The 15,968-nt window shown below is 41.9% G+C and overlaps 1 protein-coding gene across 3 annotated transcripts in view; it reads right to left on the bottom strand.

Moving 5' to 3' along the window:
• Nucleotides 1-15,968, bottom strand: part of EGFLAM (EGF like, fibronectin type III and laminin G domains) — a 136,527-nt gene that overhangs the window by 85,293 nt on the left and 35,266 nt on the right. For all 3 annotated transcript variants that reach the window (XM_073346166.1, XM_073346165.1, XM_073346167.1), the window contains exons 3-6: nt 15,634-15,717; nt 12,438-12,464; nt 5,506-5,623; nt 4,858-4,993 (exon numbers count right to left, since the gene is read on the bottom strand). In XM_073346166.1, the coding sequence (XP_073202267.1) occupies nt 4,858-4,993; nt 5,506-5,623; nt 12,438-12,464; nt 15,634-15,717 (365 nt within the window). The remainder of the gene's footprint in view (nt 1-4,857; nt 4,994-5,505; nt 5,624-12,437; nt 12,465-15,633; nt 15,718-15,968) is intronic.

The following is a 15,968-nucleotide window of genomic DNA, read 5'->3' as shown; positions in this document are numbered from 1 at the left end:
AAGCCATTGACTTAGGCCACTAGGCCTTGCTGCCTGGCTGAGTGGGGCAAATCTATTGATTTTTCTATTGACTCTGGCCATTGGGTCGCACTGCCCTGCTAATAGGGGGGGATACATTGACTTTGACTATTAGGCCTCACTGCCCTGCTAACGGGGTAAGTATATTGACTCCGGCTATGGAGGCATAAACACAGGTTACGTACACCCCGCCCCCACACCCGAGGGAAGACGGTGCGCACTCGCCCCCAGCCCTGTCACAGATGCACATAAACTTTCAGCCTCCTCTTCGCAGGACAAAGAATGAGGGTGCGAGAAGCACAATGAGTCAGAACGCGAGCAAATCCCTTTCTAACATTTCATGCTGAGTTAAAAGAAGGGGAGGGAGAGGGAAAGATTCAGATCACTATTATATTGGGAAAATAGGCAGTGGAACAATCTCCTGATAATTCTAAACCACAGCTAGCCTAACATAATGCCTATTAGACATCCTTCACTCTCATGTACTAGCTCCAAATGCAGTAATCATTGTGTCACTTCAAACCCACTAAACATCAGGCACTCTGATTTGGACGCAAAGTATCACAGAAATTCAGAACCAAACCTTCGGCATGGGGAAATCTTTTTCATTATATCTATGCTTTCTAGACTGTAATTGTGCTGTAGGAGAATCAATGTTTTGGGGGGTTTTGCAGTTTTTTTAAATTTTACAACACCAAGCTCTTAAAAAAAAATCTTTAGATGTGGTTTCCCTGATGAGATGAAGCATGAAAAAAAGATGTTTTGACCTCACAGCACACAGTAGTCCAGAGGCAAATCTGTCTTCTTGCCTAATAACTTTCAGTGAAACTAATCAACATATGTTTACTTAATGGACCAAACCAAAGGAAGAGACATGCCAGTATATTGTGCCCTTACAATATGTGCAAACACAAACAAACAAGTAGCCTTGCATATAAATATGAATTTGCATACTCGCTTGGATAATTAGGTACTACAGTATGTTTGTGCATGCAAATACACAGCTGCAAGTGCAATTACACATAGCTGACCTCTCACATACTTCTTATAGCTGCAGCTCAGGGACCAAACTTACTGACCCTCTGAGCCTCATACGATAATCTTTAGAAGTTCAAGAGCCACAAGAGACGAATAACCTTTACACATGCATTTTTTTAAACATTAGCATCCTACTTACTGTATCACGGCTAATTACAGCTAGAGCTAGAGGCCTTGTGGGTCTCTATCCTGGTCATAAGTCTTTGGAAATCTGGTTGATATGTTGTCAAGGCAGTAAGGAGGAGCTCAGTCAGATGTTGATTTGTAAGGACTGCATGATGTTTCGATTTTACAAACTTCATCACAGAATACAGCGATTCACAGCAGTATGCTGTGCCAAAAATTGAAATGAGTCGCACACTAGTCTTCTTGAGTTGAGGATACTTCATTCATAGAATCATAGAATCATAGAATATCAGGGTTGGAAGGGACCCCTGAAGGTCATCTAGTCCAACCCCCTGCTCAAAGCAGGACCAATTCCCAGTTAAATCATCCCAGCCAGGGCTTTGTCAAGCCTGACCTTAAAAACCTCTAAGGAAGGAGATTCTACCACCTCCCTAGGTAACGCATTCCAGTGTTTCACCACCCTCTTAGTGAAAAAGTTTTTCCTAATATCCAATCTAAACCTCCCCCACTGCAACTTGAGACCATTACTCCTCGTTCTGTCATCTGCTACCATTGAGAACAGTCTAGAGCCATCCTCTTTGGAACCCCCTTTCAGGTAGTTGAAAGCAGCTATCAAATCCCCCCTCATTCTTCTCTTCTGCAGGCTAAACAATCCCAGCTCCCTCAGCCTCTCCTCATAACTCATGTGTTCCAGTCCCCTAATCATTTTTGTTGCCCTTCGCTGGACTCTCTCCAATTTATCCACATCCTTCTTGAAGTGTGGGGCCCAAAACTGGACACAGTACTCCAGATGAGGCCTCACCAATGTCGAATAGAGGGGAACGATCACGTCCCTCGATCTGCTCGCTATGCCCCTACTTATACATCCCAAAATGCCATTGGCCTTCTTGGCAACAAGGGCACACTGTTGACTCATTCCTGGCACTTGCTTCCAGAACTGGATTGTACACTGTGATTTATGCATAATCTTTAGAGCCTGGTCTTCCTGGAGTTTCAATAGTTCCATTTCTACAGTAGATGTTTCTGTAATCACGGTTTTGGGAATCAGACACCTGTCATTGATCACATCAACCATGAATGGATTTACAAAAAAGGGGAAGCAGGATCTCAGCTTCTGCAACTCTTCAAACCTGGACTGACAGTCATTAAGCAGGCCTTGTAATTTACCTCTGTGAACTTCTACTTTGATTTCAGGGAATGTGTTTACCCTACTCTTGAGATGGGGAAAGTGGTTCAAGTTTCTTGACACTATGTCTCTTTGCAGAAGCTTTAACTTGTTCTGGAAGCTGGAGACTGTCTGAGTAAGGTCAGAAATAATCTTCCCTTGGAGTGCCAAGTTGAGAGTTTGCAGATGCTGCGTAATATCAATGAAAAACATCAGATCCTGCATCCGTTGCGGATTTCCTTTTCTTCAAAGGAAAGCACTGATGGAGTTCCACAAATCTATTTAAGACATTGCTGGTTGACAACCCCCCTCACAATACAGCCGAAAGAGACATTGTTAGGTTGTCTTCAAGATCCAGCTCTTCAATAAAATTTTTGAATGGTTGATGAGTCTTCTCATTTGAACAGATGAAATTGACAATTTCCAGGACTGTTTTTGTAATACTTTCATACTTGAAGTATCTGCCTGTGAGATGTTCACGACAGATGATGCAATGAACAGGGAGAAACTCTGGAAATTTAGGATCGTTTTTCAAAAGTCTGATAAGGCCTACTTTTTTTCCCCACCACTGCAGGTGCTCCATCCGTTGCAACACTAACAAGTTTATCCAGTGGTACATCAGCATTTGTCAATGCTTTGTCAAATGCATTTTTTATGTCAACACCACAGGTTGTTTCTTTTAGAGCCACTAAGTCCAACATTTCTTTTTTACAATTACATCCGTGGAAACATAGCAAACAAATATCACTAGTTGTGGTTTATCTTGAATATCTGTGGATTTGTCGACAGCTAGTCTGAATGCTAGAGAATTCTTTAGATCATTTTGCATCTTGCTTGCATCAGCACAGATCTGGGAGATCCGCCTCTCTGTAGCGTGGTGCGAAATTGGAATTTGCTGCATTAGTTGTTGAAGTTTTGTGTTACTTTGATCTAAAATTGCAACCACTTCTGCAATATTCTTCTTAACAAATTCTCCATCATGGACGTTTTGCACGAGTAATATTCCATGCCATAACAAAACTAGCTTCAGTCTTTGTGTCAGCTTCCTTACGGAATGCCGAAAGTAGTGTCTGTTGACTATTGAGGGGTAATTTTAAAGTGGTTAGCTTATTTTTCCTTAATTCTGATCCAGCAGGATATTTAGAGGAAAAGTTATTGTGATTTGTTTCATAGTGATGTTTCAAGTTGCTCGCTTTGTAGTGAGAAAGCAATGCATTGCAGATAAGGCACAGAGGGGTCTGCCACCTTTACTAGTGAATGCAAAATCTTCCTCCCATTCTGGCTGAAAACTTCAGTTTTCTTCTTCATACTTGCATTTCTTACCATTTGATGATGTCAGTGTCACCCACAAAATTAACATAGGGTTAACACTTCAATCTATAACTATTCCACTGCGACTTATGAACAGTAAACACAGCCTGTCGTGTGCAGCATGGAAACCGATCACAGCACACAAGGTCTGCAGAGCACTAGAGTGACGCAATTTCCTGTTATAATGAGCATGTGACTGAAGCTAGAGCCTAGGCGCCACTTGAAGGGCTGAAGCCCCAAGCAGCAGTGCCTCTCCTCCTGTGGGGCTGAAGCCCCAAGCAGCAGTGCCCCTCCTCCTGCAGGGTTGAAGCCAAGAGCACCAGCTCCCTCCCCCAGCAGGGCTAAAGCCCCGAGCCTTGGCTCCCTGCCTCTGCAGGGCTGAAGCCCTGAGCCTTGGCTTGCTACCCGCAGGGCTGAAGCCGCAAGCTCCAGTTCTCCCTGCTGTGGAGTGAAGCCCCAAGCCTCGGCACCCTCCCATGGGGCTCGAGCAGCAAGCGCTAGCTCCACTTCCTCCTCCCCCCCAACATGGGGTGAAGCCCCGAGCTCAGTGGGCCACAGTTGACCCCTTAAAAAGCCGCACGTGGCTTGCAAGCCGTGGTTTGGCCATGCCTGCTCTATTATATACTATTGCACGTTTTAGATAATTCATGGTAGGATCTCCTTGAAGGTTTTCTAATAACTTTTCATAAAAACTAGGACAGTAACAGTAAAGGAGATCCATAAAGTAAAGAGCACATAGTGGTTTGAGACCTGCGAACTCAAGATACCACCTCTTCTTATATTCTTACATGACAGCTAAAATCAGCTGAGACAATTGAGCTGACAGTCCCAGCATTTCTACCTCTGAGGGCTGGGCATTTTCAGGGAAAGGCCCTTGACTCTGGAATTCTCTTCTCCCTTTGGGCATGAGTTTGATGACTTTCAGAGCATGTTTCAAACCCTGTTTACTCAGGCTTTCCCCAGAGGGCGGGTATTTTCTTTAAGGCGAAGGGTGGGAGTTATTGCTGACTTTATATCAATTGAGATTATTTATTTTAAATTTTAACAGTACATTTCACACAGAGCAAGAGAGAGAGAGAGTGATAAATGCACTATATAAAATGAATGAATAAATAATGAGGAACATCTGCACTGAATCTAATAATATATTTTGAAATACATGTAGTGCACATATACTGAAATTCAGATTCCTGATTTACCTGATAAACTCCAAGGTATAGTACTGGATTGGGGAACTTCCTTCACTGACTCCAGGTTTCCATGATAGCGCAACCTCTGAATCAGAAACTACTACGACCTGAGGCTGATAGGGTGGGTCAGGGGGCATGCATTTATCTAAGCCAAAAGAATGGCATGTAATCAGTATTAGAAAAGCAGACAGATTTTATAGACACAAAACTCCACACACACACACACATTCCTCCCAGGACCGAGAATCAGACTGGTGTTTTACCACAAAACAATCATACTTGTAAAAATTCTATGTTAAAAATATTTAAACTTAAGTACTGTACATTAATCCGATTTAGCTAGGATTCACATGCTGCATTGTAGGCAGGAAATATGCTAGAGGAAAGAGGTTTCTTTCTTCAAATGCCCTTGCAGGCATTTATAAAGGGTCCACAAGGCCCCTGGTACCTCAGGTGGCATTTATCCTTTTAAATCTTTTAATAATGTTACTGACCATTTTGCCACTACAAATACAGCCTGCCCTCTGACATGAGCGACTTTGAGCAAAACAGAAATTTTAGCTCTCGCTCTATGTTTACCTGCCAGCAAAATGAAATGTCTTGGATTAACTCTGCCTCAGCCATTTCATAATGGAAAGCTATTTACACAGATTTTACCTTGGGATAAGGTTGTGATGTCTCTGGGCATGCTGGGTCGTCCTTTTCCTGCCCAGCCATAAGATCCTACACTAACGCGGTGTGGAGTGTTTGGCTTTAAATCGCCAATAACAACATCCTGTCAGAGACAAGAAAAAGAAGATACAAAAAAGTAACAGATCTGTTTCATGTTACTGAAAATGACATTGTGTGCTATGCTGCTTGGATGAGATATCTTACATTAATATCTTACATGATATTTTCCATGCAGGCCCCTAGGAAAATTGCAACAATGCCAATTCAGTACACAAACAAAACACACAAACAAGGTCACGGGTTTCCTGACAAGCTGCAGTTTTACCCCACAGGGATCTACAGAACTGACCTAGACCCATTTCTCAGCAAAATTCTGAAGTCTGAAGAAAGTTTTTATGGAGCTCACAGTCACACACTTTGGCTGCTGAAATTTAAGTCACATACATTCCCCTCTTGAGCCAAATGCTAGAGTTCATTATCTGTTTCCAGGGGGCTGTTGCTGCTTCTGATGGTGAAGAAATGTGTGACCTCTCCTTGTACACAGATCAGGAACCAATGGAAGCAGATGCCCCCTGAAATTTTCCTCCCACACTACTCTGCTAATGCTATCAAACGTGACCTGAAAGGAGTGCCTCCCTTTATGGAAGACCAAGGACTTACTTGTTTCTGTGTCACCGTCACAGGACAGGTTAACCCAAAGGCAAAACTGTCAACTGCCATATGTAAGGCATTGCTGAGCTCTGCATATGATAATTTTGTTATTTGTGATGCTGTTTAAGACTCCCAGCATGACCAAGTATTTAATCTCGGTGTCTGGTCCATTTCAGAACATATACTACCAGTCAGCTGGAGCTATTCAGATCTCATATTTTGGCTCAGCCAAACATTAATAAAGATTGGTCCATGTGCAAAATTCAGACCCTGGTCTGGGTTTGGATCTCAAAAACCCTAGAAGTTGGGGAGCTCTTGGATATGGGTTTTGATTTGGGCCCATCTCCAATTGTTTCACTGGAAACCATAAATGACACCTCAGGTGACACCTCAGTTCCAAAGATTAACGAAAGTATTTACATAAAGGCAATAATTGGACTGGATGATTTTATTATATGAAACATTATATGTACATACACACACATATATGCACTTCTAAAGAGTCATCCAGATATTTAAAATATCACTCACAGTGCATGGGAAAATTCAGAGAGCTCTTTTCCCCTGAAGCGAAGAGAAACTTGAAATAGTATTTCCAGGTGCAGCAAGCTAGTGAAAGATCCTAATACTTTATTATCTGCCAGCCTCCTGATGCCGGTCTTTCTAATAAGCTTTCCTTTATTCCTGTGGGTAAATACTGTACTAGTCCAATAGTTCTACTGCCTGTTATTGCTACCTCCAGTCCTAATCTGCAGTGAGCTCCAGAGAGGTAGACACCATAAGCTCATGCACAGTCCAATTGATCGGACAGCTTGTGGTGAGTCAGGGTTTTAGTCTAACGTTAGAAAGTCAGTGCAATTATGTGAAGTGCTTTTAAAGCAAGTTAAGATATTTATATGGATCTGGACTGAGTTCCACCTTCTTGTACTATTAATGCATCTTAAAAAATTTGCTGTGTTGTGATACTAGAGGTATAGTGGACTGAAATCTCTACTGCAGTACATTGGCTCTGTCGCAGGTACTATAGCAAGGTATGCCAAAGTTTAAACGGCATACGATGGGGCAGAATTTGGCCTTCTGTTTTATTAAAACATTATGGGTCTTACTGATGTAAATGAGAGAAGCTCTGTTGACTGCAATGGAGCTATGTCAATTTACAACAGTGGAAGATCTGGCCAAAGACAAGCTTTGCAAGGCCTAACTTTGAATCTATCACAAAATGTATTTCTCCTGTCAGGGTACACAAGCTCATAGCTATTCGTTGTTCTCCAAGTTCAGGCACTTGACCTAGAAACCTTCCACCTCTAAAGCCTGCCTATTCTTTTTTTAGGACCAAGTCCACAGGCTTACACGTGTGCTTAATGTGTAGCATGTGAATAGCCCCACTATACTCAATCGGATAAGAGCTTAATAGGTGCCTTTATATTATATTTCCATGTTTGCTGTGTGCTGTTATTTATATGTTCTATGTTGTAAAACAATAACATGACCAGGTATAATACATGCTATCCAATTTGATAATGCTTATACTTACAGGCTGGGACTGATTCTGCTCTCAGTTACAGCAGTGTAGGTCAGGAGGGAGCTCCATTGAAGTCAATGGAGTCCATCATTGTAATTTAGAGGAGAATCAGGCTCACTGTCTAAAAGACAAATCATGCAAACCTGACCACAGTGTTATTGCAGATTTCTGTTGACTTTGGTATGAGTATAACAGAAAGCATTTCAGCAAGAATGTCTGAGCTCAACAACATTTCCTGGGGATTAATGAGCAGCTGGGAGTTGATGAATCCCAGCAAGTCATTAATTCTCTAAGAAATGGCCCAACTGAAGTCATTATTGTTATCAGATGTAGAGATGGATCAAACCTGGAACCTCAAACCTGGAACCTCAAATCTGAAACACCTTCAAAATCTTCCAGTCCAAACCCAACCCTACAGTTTTGTTACTGAATCAGATCCAAAACTAGAAGGAGCCCATTTTCCCTTTTCTGGATTAGATGCATCCTAAAAGTCTCCTAACCACAGTGATTCTCCCAAGATCTAGCAAAATTTCCATTAATATAGATAGTTGAAATCTCATGAAATCTACTGATCTCACATGATTTCCACCATTTTTGGCCAAAATCTCACATAAACAGCTTGCAAGAATCCGTCAATGTTGACTCCAAGCCTATACACTGGTCCTGATTCAGTCTCAAACCAAAACCCTTTCATAAATGAACACCTCCTTTTTAGCCCATCTCTACAGCTAAACCCTTTACGGTTTTTGTTTATAGGAAGTAGAATGGTCCATTGGACTGAGCACAGGACTGGAAATAATTCACCAGCAACAAAAGTCATAAAGGGGGTTTATCTTCTATACAACATTGTCTTTAGTCTCCTATTCCTACCTCCTTTTTGTGTGCTTTCTCTGCCTCCCTTATTCCTGAATCCTATCCTCTTTTTAGCTCAGCTCAGACCTCTTTGAGAGGGAAGAAAATGAAGTAAGAAAGGATACAGCCGTGGGTAGGAGAAAGACATAAGGCGGAAGGGCAGTGTACATACTAATCTAATAGGTAATATTGGCGGTAGAATGTCTGTGCCCAATCGGGTAAAGAATGCGAGCGAAGCCAAACAGCAAAAATTAAGATGTTTGTACACTAATGCGAGGAGACTAGGTAACAAAATGGAGGAACTAGAACTACTGGTGCAGGAAGTGAAACCAGATATTATACGGATAACAGAAACAGGGTGGAATAGTCGTCATGACTGGAGTAAGGGTATTCAAGGGTATGTGCTGTTTAGGAAAGACAGAAATAAAGGCAAAGGTGGTGGAGTACCTCAGCGATGAGGTAGACTGTAAAGAAATAAGAAGTGATGGAATGGATAAGACAGAGTCTGTCTGGGCCAAAATCACTTTGGGGAAGAAAGCTACTAGAGCCTCCCCTGGGATAGTGCTTGGGGTGTGCTATAGACCGCCAGGATCTCATTTGGATATGGATAGAGACATCTTTAATACTAATGGGAATTGTGTGATCATGGGAGACTTTAGCTTCCCAGATATAGACTGGAGGACAAAGTGCTAGTAATAATAATAGGGCTCAGATTTTCCTGGATACGATGGCTGATGGATTCCTTCACCAAGTAGTTGCTGAACCAACAAGAGGGGATGCCATTTTAGACTTGGTTTTGGTGAGCAGTAAGGACCTCATAGAAGAAATGATTGTAGGCGACAACTTGGTTTGAGCGATTATGAGCTAATTCAGTTCAAACTAAGTGGAAGGATAAACAAAAATAGATCTGTGACTAGGGTTTTTGATTTCAAAAAGGCTAACTTTACAAAATTAAGGAAATTAGTTAGGGAAGTGGATCTAAAGGCGGAGGAGGCCTGGAATTACTTCAAGTCAAAGTTGCAGAAACTATCAGAAGCCTGCATCCCAAGAAAGGGGAAAAAATTCATAGGCAGGAGTTGTAGACCAAGCTGGATGAGCAAGCATCTCAGAGAGGTGATTAAGAAAAAGAAGAAAGCCTACAAGAAGTGGAAGATGGGAGGGATTAGCAAGGAAAGCTACCTTACTGAGGTCAGAACATTTAGGGATAAGCGAGAAAGGCCAAAAGTCATGTAGAGTTGGACCTTGCAAAGCGACTTAAAAGCAATAGTAAAAGGTTCTATAGCCATATAAATAAGAAGAAAACAAAGAAAGAAGAAGTGGGACTGCTTAACACTGAGGATCGAGTGGAGGTTAAGGATAATCTAGGAATGGCCCAATATCTAAACAAATACTTTGCCTCAGTCTTTAACGAGGCTAATGAGGAGCTTAGAGATAATGGTAGGATAACAAATGGGAATGAGGATATGGAGGTAGATATTACCACATCCGAGGTAGAAGCCAAACTCGAATAGTTTAATGGGACTAAATCGGGGGACCTGGATAATCTTCATCCAATAATATTAAAGGAACTGGCACATGAAATTGCAAGCCCGTTAGCAAGAATTTTTAATAAATCTGTAAACTCAGGGGTTGTACCGTATGACTGGAGAATTGCTAACATAGTTCCTATTTTTAAGAAAGGTAAAAAAAGCGATCCGGGTAACCACAGGCCTGTTAATTTGACATGTGTAGTATGCAAGGTCTTGGAAAAAATTTTGAAGGAGAAAGAAGTTAAGGACATTGAGGTCAATGTTAATTGGGACAAAATACAACATGGCTTTACAAAAGGTAGATCGTGTTAAACCAACCTGATCTCCTTCTTTGAGAAGGTAACAGATTTTTTAGACAAAGGGAACGCAGTGGATCTAATTTACCTCAATTTCAGTAAGGCATTTGATACGGTTCCACATGGAGAATTATTAGCTAAATTGGAAAAGATGGGGGTCAATATGAAAACTGAAAGGTGATAAGGGACTGGTTACAGGGGAGACTGCAGAGGGTCACACGGAAAGGTGACCTGTCAGACTGGAAGGAGGTTACTAGTGGAGTTCCTCAGGGATCAGTTTTGGGATCAATCTTATTTAATCTTTTTATTATTGACCTTGGCATAAAAAGCGGGAATGTGCTAACAAAGTTTGCAGATGACACAAAGCTGGGAGGTATTGCCAATACAGAGAAGGACCGGGATATCATACAGGAAGATCTGGATGACCTTGTAAATTGGAGTAATAGTAATAGGATGAAATTTAATAGTGAAAAGTCCAAGGTCATGCATTTAGGGATTAATAATAAGAATTTTTGTTATAAACTGGGGACACATTACTTGGAAGTAACAGAGGAGGAGAAGGACCTCGGCATATTGGTTGATCACAGGATGACTATGAGCCGCCAATGTGATATGGCCATCAAAAAAGCTAATGCGGTCTTGGGATGCATCAGGAGAGGTATTTCCAGTAGAGATAAGGAGGTGTTAATAACATTATACAAGGCACTGGTGAGACCTCATCTGGAATATTGTGTGCAGTTCTGGTCTCCCTTGTTTAAGAAGGATGAATTCAAACTGGAACAGATATAGAGAAGGGCTGCTAGGATGATCCGAGGAATGGAAAACCTGTCTTATGAAAGGAGACCCAATGAGCTTGGGTTGTTTAGCCTAACTAAAATAAGGCTGAGAGGAGATATGATTGCTATCTATAAATATATCAGAGGGATAAATACCATGAAGAGAGAAGAATTATTTAAGCTCAGTACCAATGTGGACACAAGAACAAATGGATATAAACTGGCCATCAGGAAGTTTAGACTTGAAATTAGACAAAGGTTTCTTACCATCAGAGGAGTGAAGTTCTGGAACAACCTTCCAAGGGAAGCAGCGAGGGCAAAAGATATATCTGGCTTCAAGACAAAGCTTGATACATTTATGGAGGAGATGATACGATGGGATAGCCTAATTTTGGCAATAATTGATCTTTGATTACTAGTGGTAGATATGCCCAATGGCCAGTGATGGGATGTTAGATGGGGTGGAATCTGAGTTACTACAGAGAATTCTTTCCTGGGTGTCTGGCTGGTGAGTCTTGCCCACATGCTCAGGGTTTAGCTGATCACCATATTTGGGGTCGGGAAGGAATTTTCCCCCAGGGCAGATTGGCAGAGGCCCTGGGGGGTTTTCGCCTTCCTCTGCAGTGTGGGGCACGGGTCACTTGCTGGAGGATTCTCTGCACCTTGAAGTCTTTAAACCACAATTTGAGGACTTCAATAGCTCAGATATAAGTTAGGGGTTTGTTACAGGAGTTGGTGGGTGAGATTCCATGGCCTGCGTTGTGCAGGAGGTCAGACTAGACAATCATAATGGTCCCTTCTGACCTTAAAGTCTATGATTCTACTCTTCCCATCTCTTTTCACACTTCCTTACTGCTCTATTCTACCTTCCTACCCACAGGGTATATCCCCCTTCCGTCCTCTCCCTTTTGACTGACTGATTGGCCCTCCCACTCTGGCTAACTGCTCAGCTCTCCTGTGGCCCTCGCTGCCTGGCTCTCATTCTTATACGATTGATCTCCTATAACTCAGTAAGGCACCCTTAAGTGTTTTCGATGATTAAGTGTGGAAGATTATCCATCTCTAAAATGGAGATGATCATAATGCTTTCTTACCTACCGGCTCTGAACATCAGTTAAAGTTTGTGCCACTTTGACTAGGAAAAGCCCTACTTAAGTGCCAAGTATTATTATTTTAGTAGATTATGGAGCCTTTTAGTGCACTGCATATGAATCAGTGGAAAGGGAGGCTCTAAATGTTCTGTCTTATTTTGGATCACAGCTGCGACAGTTTCAGGAAGTGCAGTACTTACAAAAATCGCTTGTCCATCAAGTTGACCCTGGGGGGAAAAATCAGAATGGGACTTGTTAACAAACAACATACTTAAAAGTTGATGGCAAATCATGAGTGATGAGTCAGCAAAGCAAGATATGACCAATATACTCAGCAGATGGGACATGTAATTCCCAGCTCAAATAGATGTACACGTGTTAGGTCAGCTGGAGCTAGTGCCTAAAAATAGCAGCGTAACCATGACTATGTGAGTAACAGCTTGGGCTAGCTGCCCGCATGCAATCCCATTTGACCCCTTGGGTAGGTATTCAGGTGGCTAGACTGAGCCTTGCAAGCACTAGCTCATGTCTAGCTTCCTGAACTGAGAATTAAACCTCCCAGCTGCTGTGTAGACATACCCTATTGTGTCATATCCTATGGTTTCAGAGTAACAGCCGTGTTAGTCTGTATTCGCAAAAAGAAAAGGAGTACTTGTGGCACCTTAGAGACTAACCAATTTATTTGAGCATAAGCTTTCGTGAGCTACAGCTCACTTCATCGGATGCATACTGTGGAAAGTTTAGAAGATCTTATATACACACAAAGCATGAAAAAATACCTCCTCCCACCCCACTCTCCTGCTGGTAATAGCTTATCTAAAGTGATCACTCTCCTTACAATGTGTATGATAATCAAGTTGGGCCATTTCCAGCACAAATCCAGGTTTTCTCACACCCCCCCCCACATACACACAAACTCACTCTCCTCCTGGTAATAGCTTATCTAAAGTGACCACTCTCCTTACAATGTGTATGATAATCAAGGTGGGCCATTTCCAACACAAATCCAGGTTTTCTCACCCCCCCTCCCCCCCACACACAAACTCACTCTCTTGCTGGTAATAGCTTATCCAAAGTGACCACTCTCCTTACATTGTGTATGATAATCCTGTGGTGGCAACAGAAGTACTTTTAGGAAAAAGAAGTGAGGAACACAGGAGGGACAAAAAATAGTGTATAACAAAGTAATAATTAATCATGACAATGAGACTCCTTCCTTTACTATGATCCCATATTTGTGAAAGCCATGAGATTCAGGAGTAGCCAAAGAAAGTGAAAAGAAAAGGAGTACTTGTGGCACCTTAGAGACTAACCAATTTATTAGAGCATAAGCTTTCGTGAGCTACAGCTCACTTCCTCAGATGCATATCGTGGAAACTGCAGCAGGCTTTATATATACACAGAGAATATGAAACAATACCTCCTCCCACCCCACTGTCCTGCTGGTAATAGCTTATCTAAAGTGATCATCAGGTGGGCCATTTCCAACACAAATCCAGGTTTTCTCACCCTCCACCCCCCCACACAAATTCACTCTCCTGCTGGTGATAGCCCATCCAAAGTGACAACTCTTTACACAATGTGCATGACAATCAAGTTGGGCTATTTCCTGCACAAATCCAGGTTTTCTCACATCCCCCCCACCCCCATACACACACAAACTCACTCTCCTGCTGGTAATAGCTCATCCAAACTGACCACTCTTCAAGTTTAAATCCAAGTTAAACCAGAACATCGGGGGGGGGGTAGGAAAAAACAAGAGGAAACAGGCTGTTTCCTACCCCCCCCCCCCCCAGATGTTCTGGTTTAACTTGGATTTAAACTTGAAGAGTGGTCAGTTTGGATGAGCTATTACCAGCAGGAGAGTGAATTTGTGTGTGTATGGGGGTGGGGGAGATGTGAGAAAACCTGGATTTGTGCAGGAAATAGCCCAACTTGATTGTCATGCACATTGTGTAAAGAGTTGTCACTTTGGATGGGCTATCACCAGCAGGAGAGTGAATTTGTGTGGGGGGGTGGAGGGTGAGAAAACCTGGATTTGTGCTGGAAATGGCCCACCTGATGATCACTTTAGATAAGCTATTACCAGCAGGACAGTGGGGTGGGAGGAGGTATTGGTTCATATTCTCTGTGTATATATAAAGCCTGCTGCAGTTTCCACGATATGCATCTGAGGAAGTAAGCTGTAGCTCACGAAAGCTTATGCTCTAATAAATTGGTTAGTCTCTAAGGTGCCACAAGTACTCCTTTTCTTTTTGCGAATACAGACTAACACGGCTGTTACTCTGAAACCTGTCAAAGAAAGTGAGCATAAGGCAACAGGGAATCTGAGAAGCTACTCTTCCCTCTTCTTCACTTCATCACTTCCTTTTGAAGAGGTTTGCTAATGTTCACCAACTTCACCACAATGCCCTTCAAAAAGAGAAAGAAATCTCCCCTCTGCCCACAAATGTTTGAATTTGATGCTATTATCTCAGTGCCAATTTCTAGCTGGTGCAGTCCTACGGAACATTCCTAATTCAGCCATGTGAAAGGAAGAGTAAAGAGGACATGGCCCAAAAGAAGGAAGGACACTGATTAGAAGGAGAGAGGGGAATGGGGAGAAGAAGAATGAAGCATATAAAGGTGAAAAGGAAAGGGATGAAGAGGGTAAAGAAAAGAAGAGAATAGGGGGAAAGGGAGGTGATGGGAAAAGACAAGAGATTTTTTTGAAAGAATAAAAAACTTCCAATCCCAGAAAAGCCCCTTGGAGACTAGAACTTGCACATTTGCCTTTTTTTTTCTTTTTCTTTTTTTTTTTTTTTTGGTAGTTAGGAGTTATTAAAGCTCACAATTAAACTTTTAATCTCAAATTTTCAGTGGGCAGAGTCTCACTTGCACACACAGGAATTTGCCAAAAATTCAACTCTGTTTGCTCAGACATTTACCATGATGGCACAGCTTTGCCAAGATGGGAGTTTAGACACCTAAATACATGGAACAGCAAATGGAGACGTGATTGCTCTTCCAGTTTTGCATGCACAAATGAACTTTTCCGAATTGAAAAAGTGAACTTGAAATCAAAAGTAATATTTAAAGAGATCCCACAGGTAATTGCTATTAAAACCCACAGCAAGTCCCAACAGTTGCAAATTCAAAACTAGCAGGAGAATGAGGTACGAAAATCATATCCCAGATTTCTGATTAGATTACAGCAGTGTGCTATGATTTCCTCTTTGCCCAATAGTCCCTGTGGGTTTGGAATTGAAGCCGGTATTAGTTCACACAGCCAAAGAAGTCAGAGTTCCTGGTTCCTACTATAGAAATATCACCAATTATTAGAAAATGCCAAACTTAACTCTCTCAAAATTCCAGAGGCTCTGATCATTCTGACAATGGATAAAGCCAGATACTCACCATGCTGAGCATATCCAAGCTAAGGGGGACATCATGTGACCGCTGTTTTACTGGTTTATCAGCTTCAACCTCTGAGTAAAACACCTTGAAGAGATGTAGTTAAGGCAGTGATACAAATACTTTAGAAATAATAAGTAAACTACTATCACATCACTGCGTATACAGCCCTTGCCCCTCCACAGACACATGGAGAGTTAGCATACATTGACATATTCTTCAGACTTACCAAGGTTTGTCTACACATCAAAATGACATAATTTATAATGTGTTAGACGATACAATGTTAAATATGACTTAGCACTTAGTTGTAGAAACGAACTGTCATATTTAACACT

The sequence above is a fragment of the Lepidochelys kempii genome, chromosome 5, assembly GCF_965140265.1.
Source record: "Lepidochelys kempii isolate rLepKem1 chromosome 5, rLepKem1.hap2, whole genome shotgun sequence".
NCBI lineage: Eukaryota > Metazoa > Chordata > Testudines > Cheloniidae > Lepidochelys > Lepidochelys kempii.
Note: the sequence above shows the minus strand (reverse complement) of the source record. Positions and strands in the feature narration are given on the sequence as shown.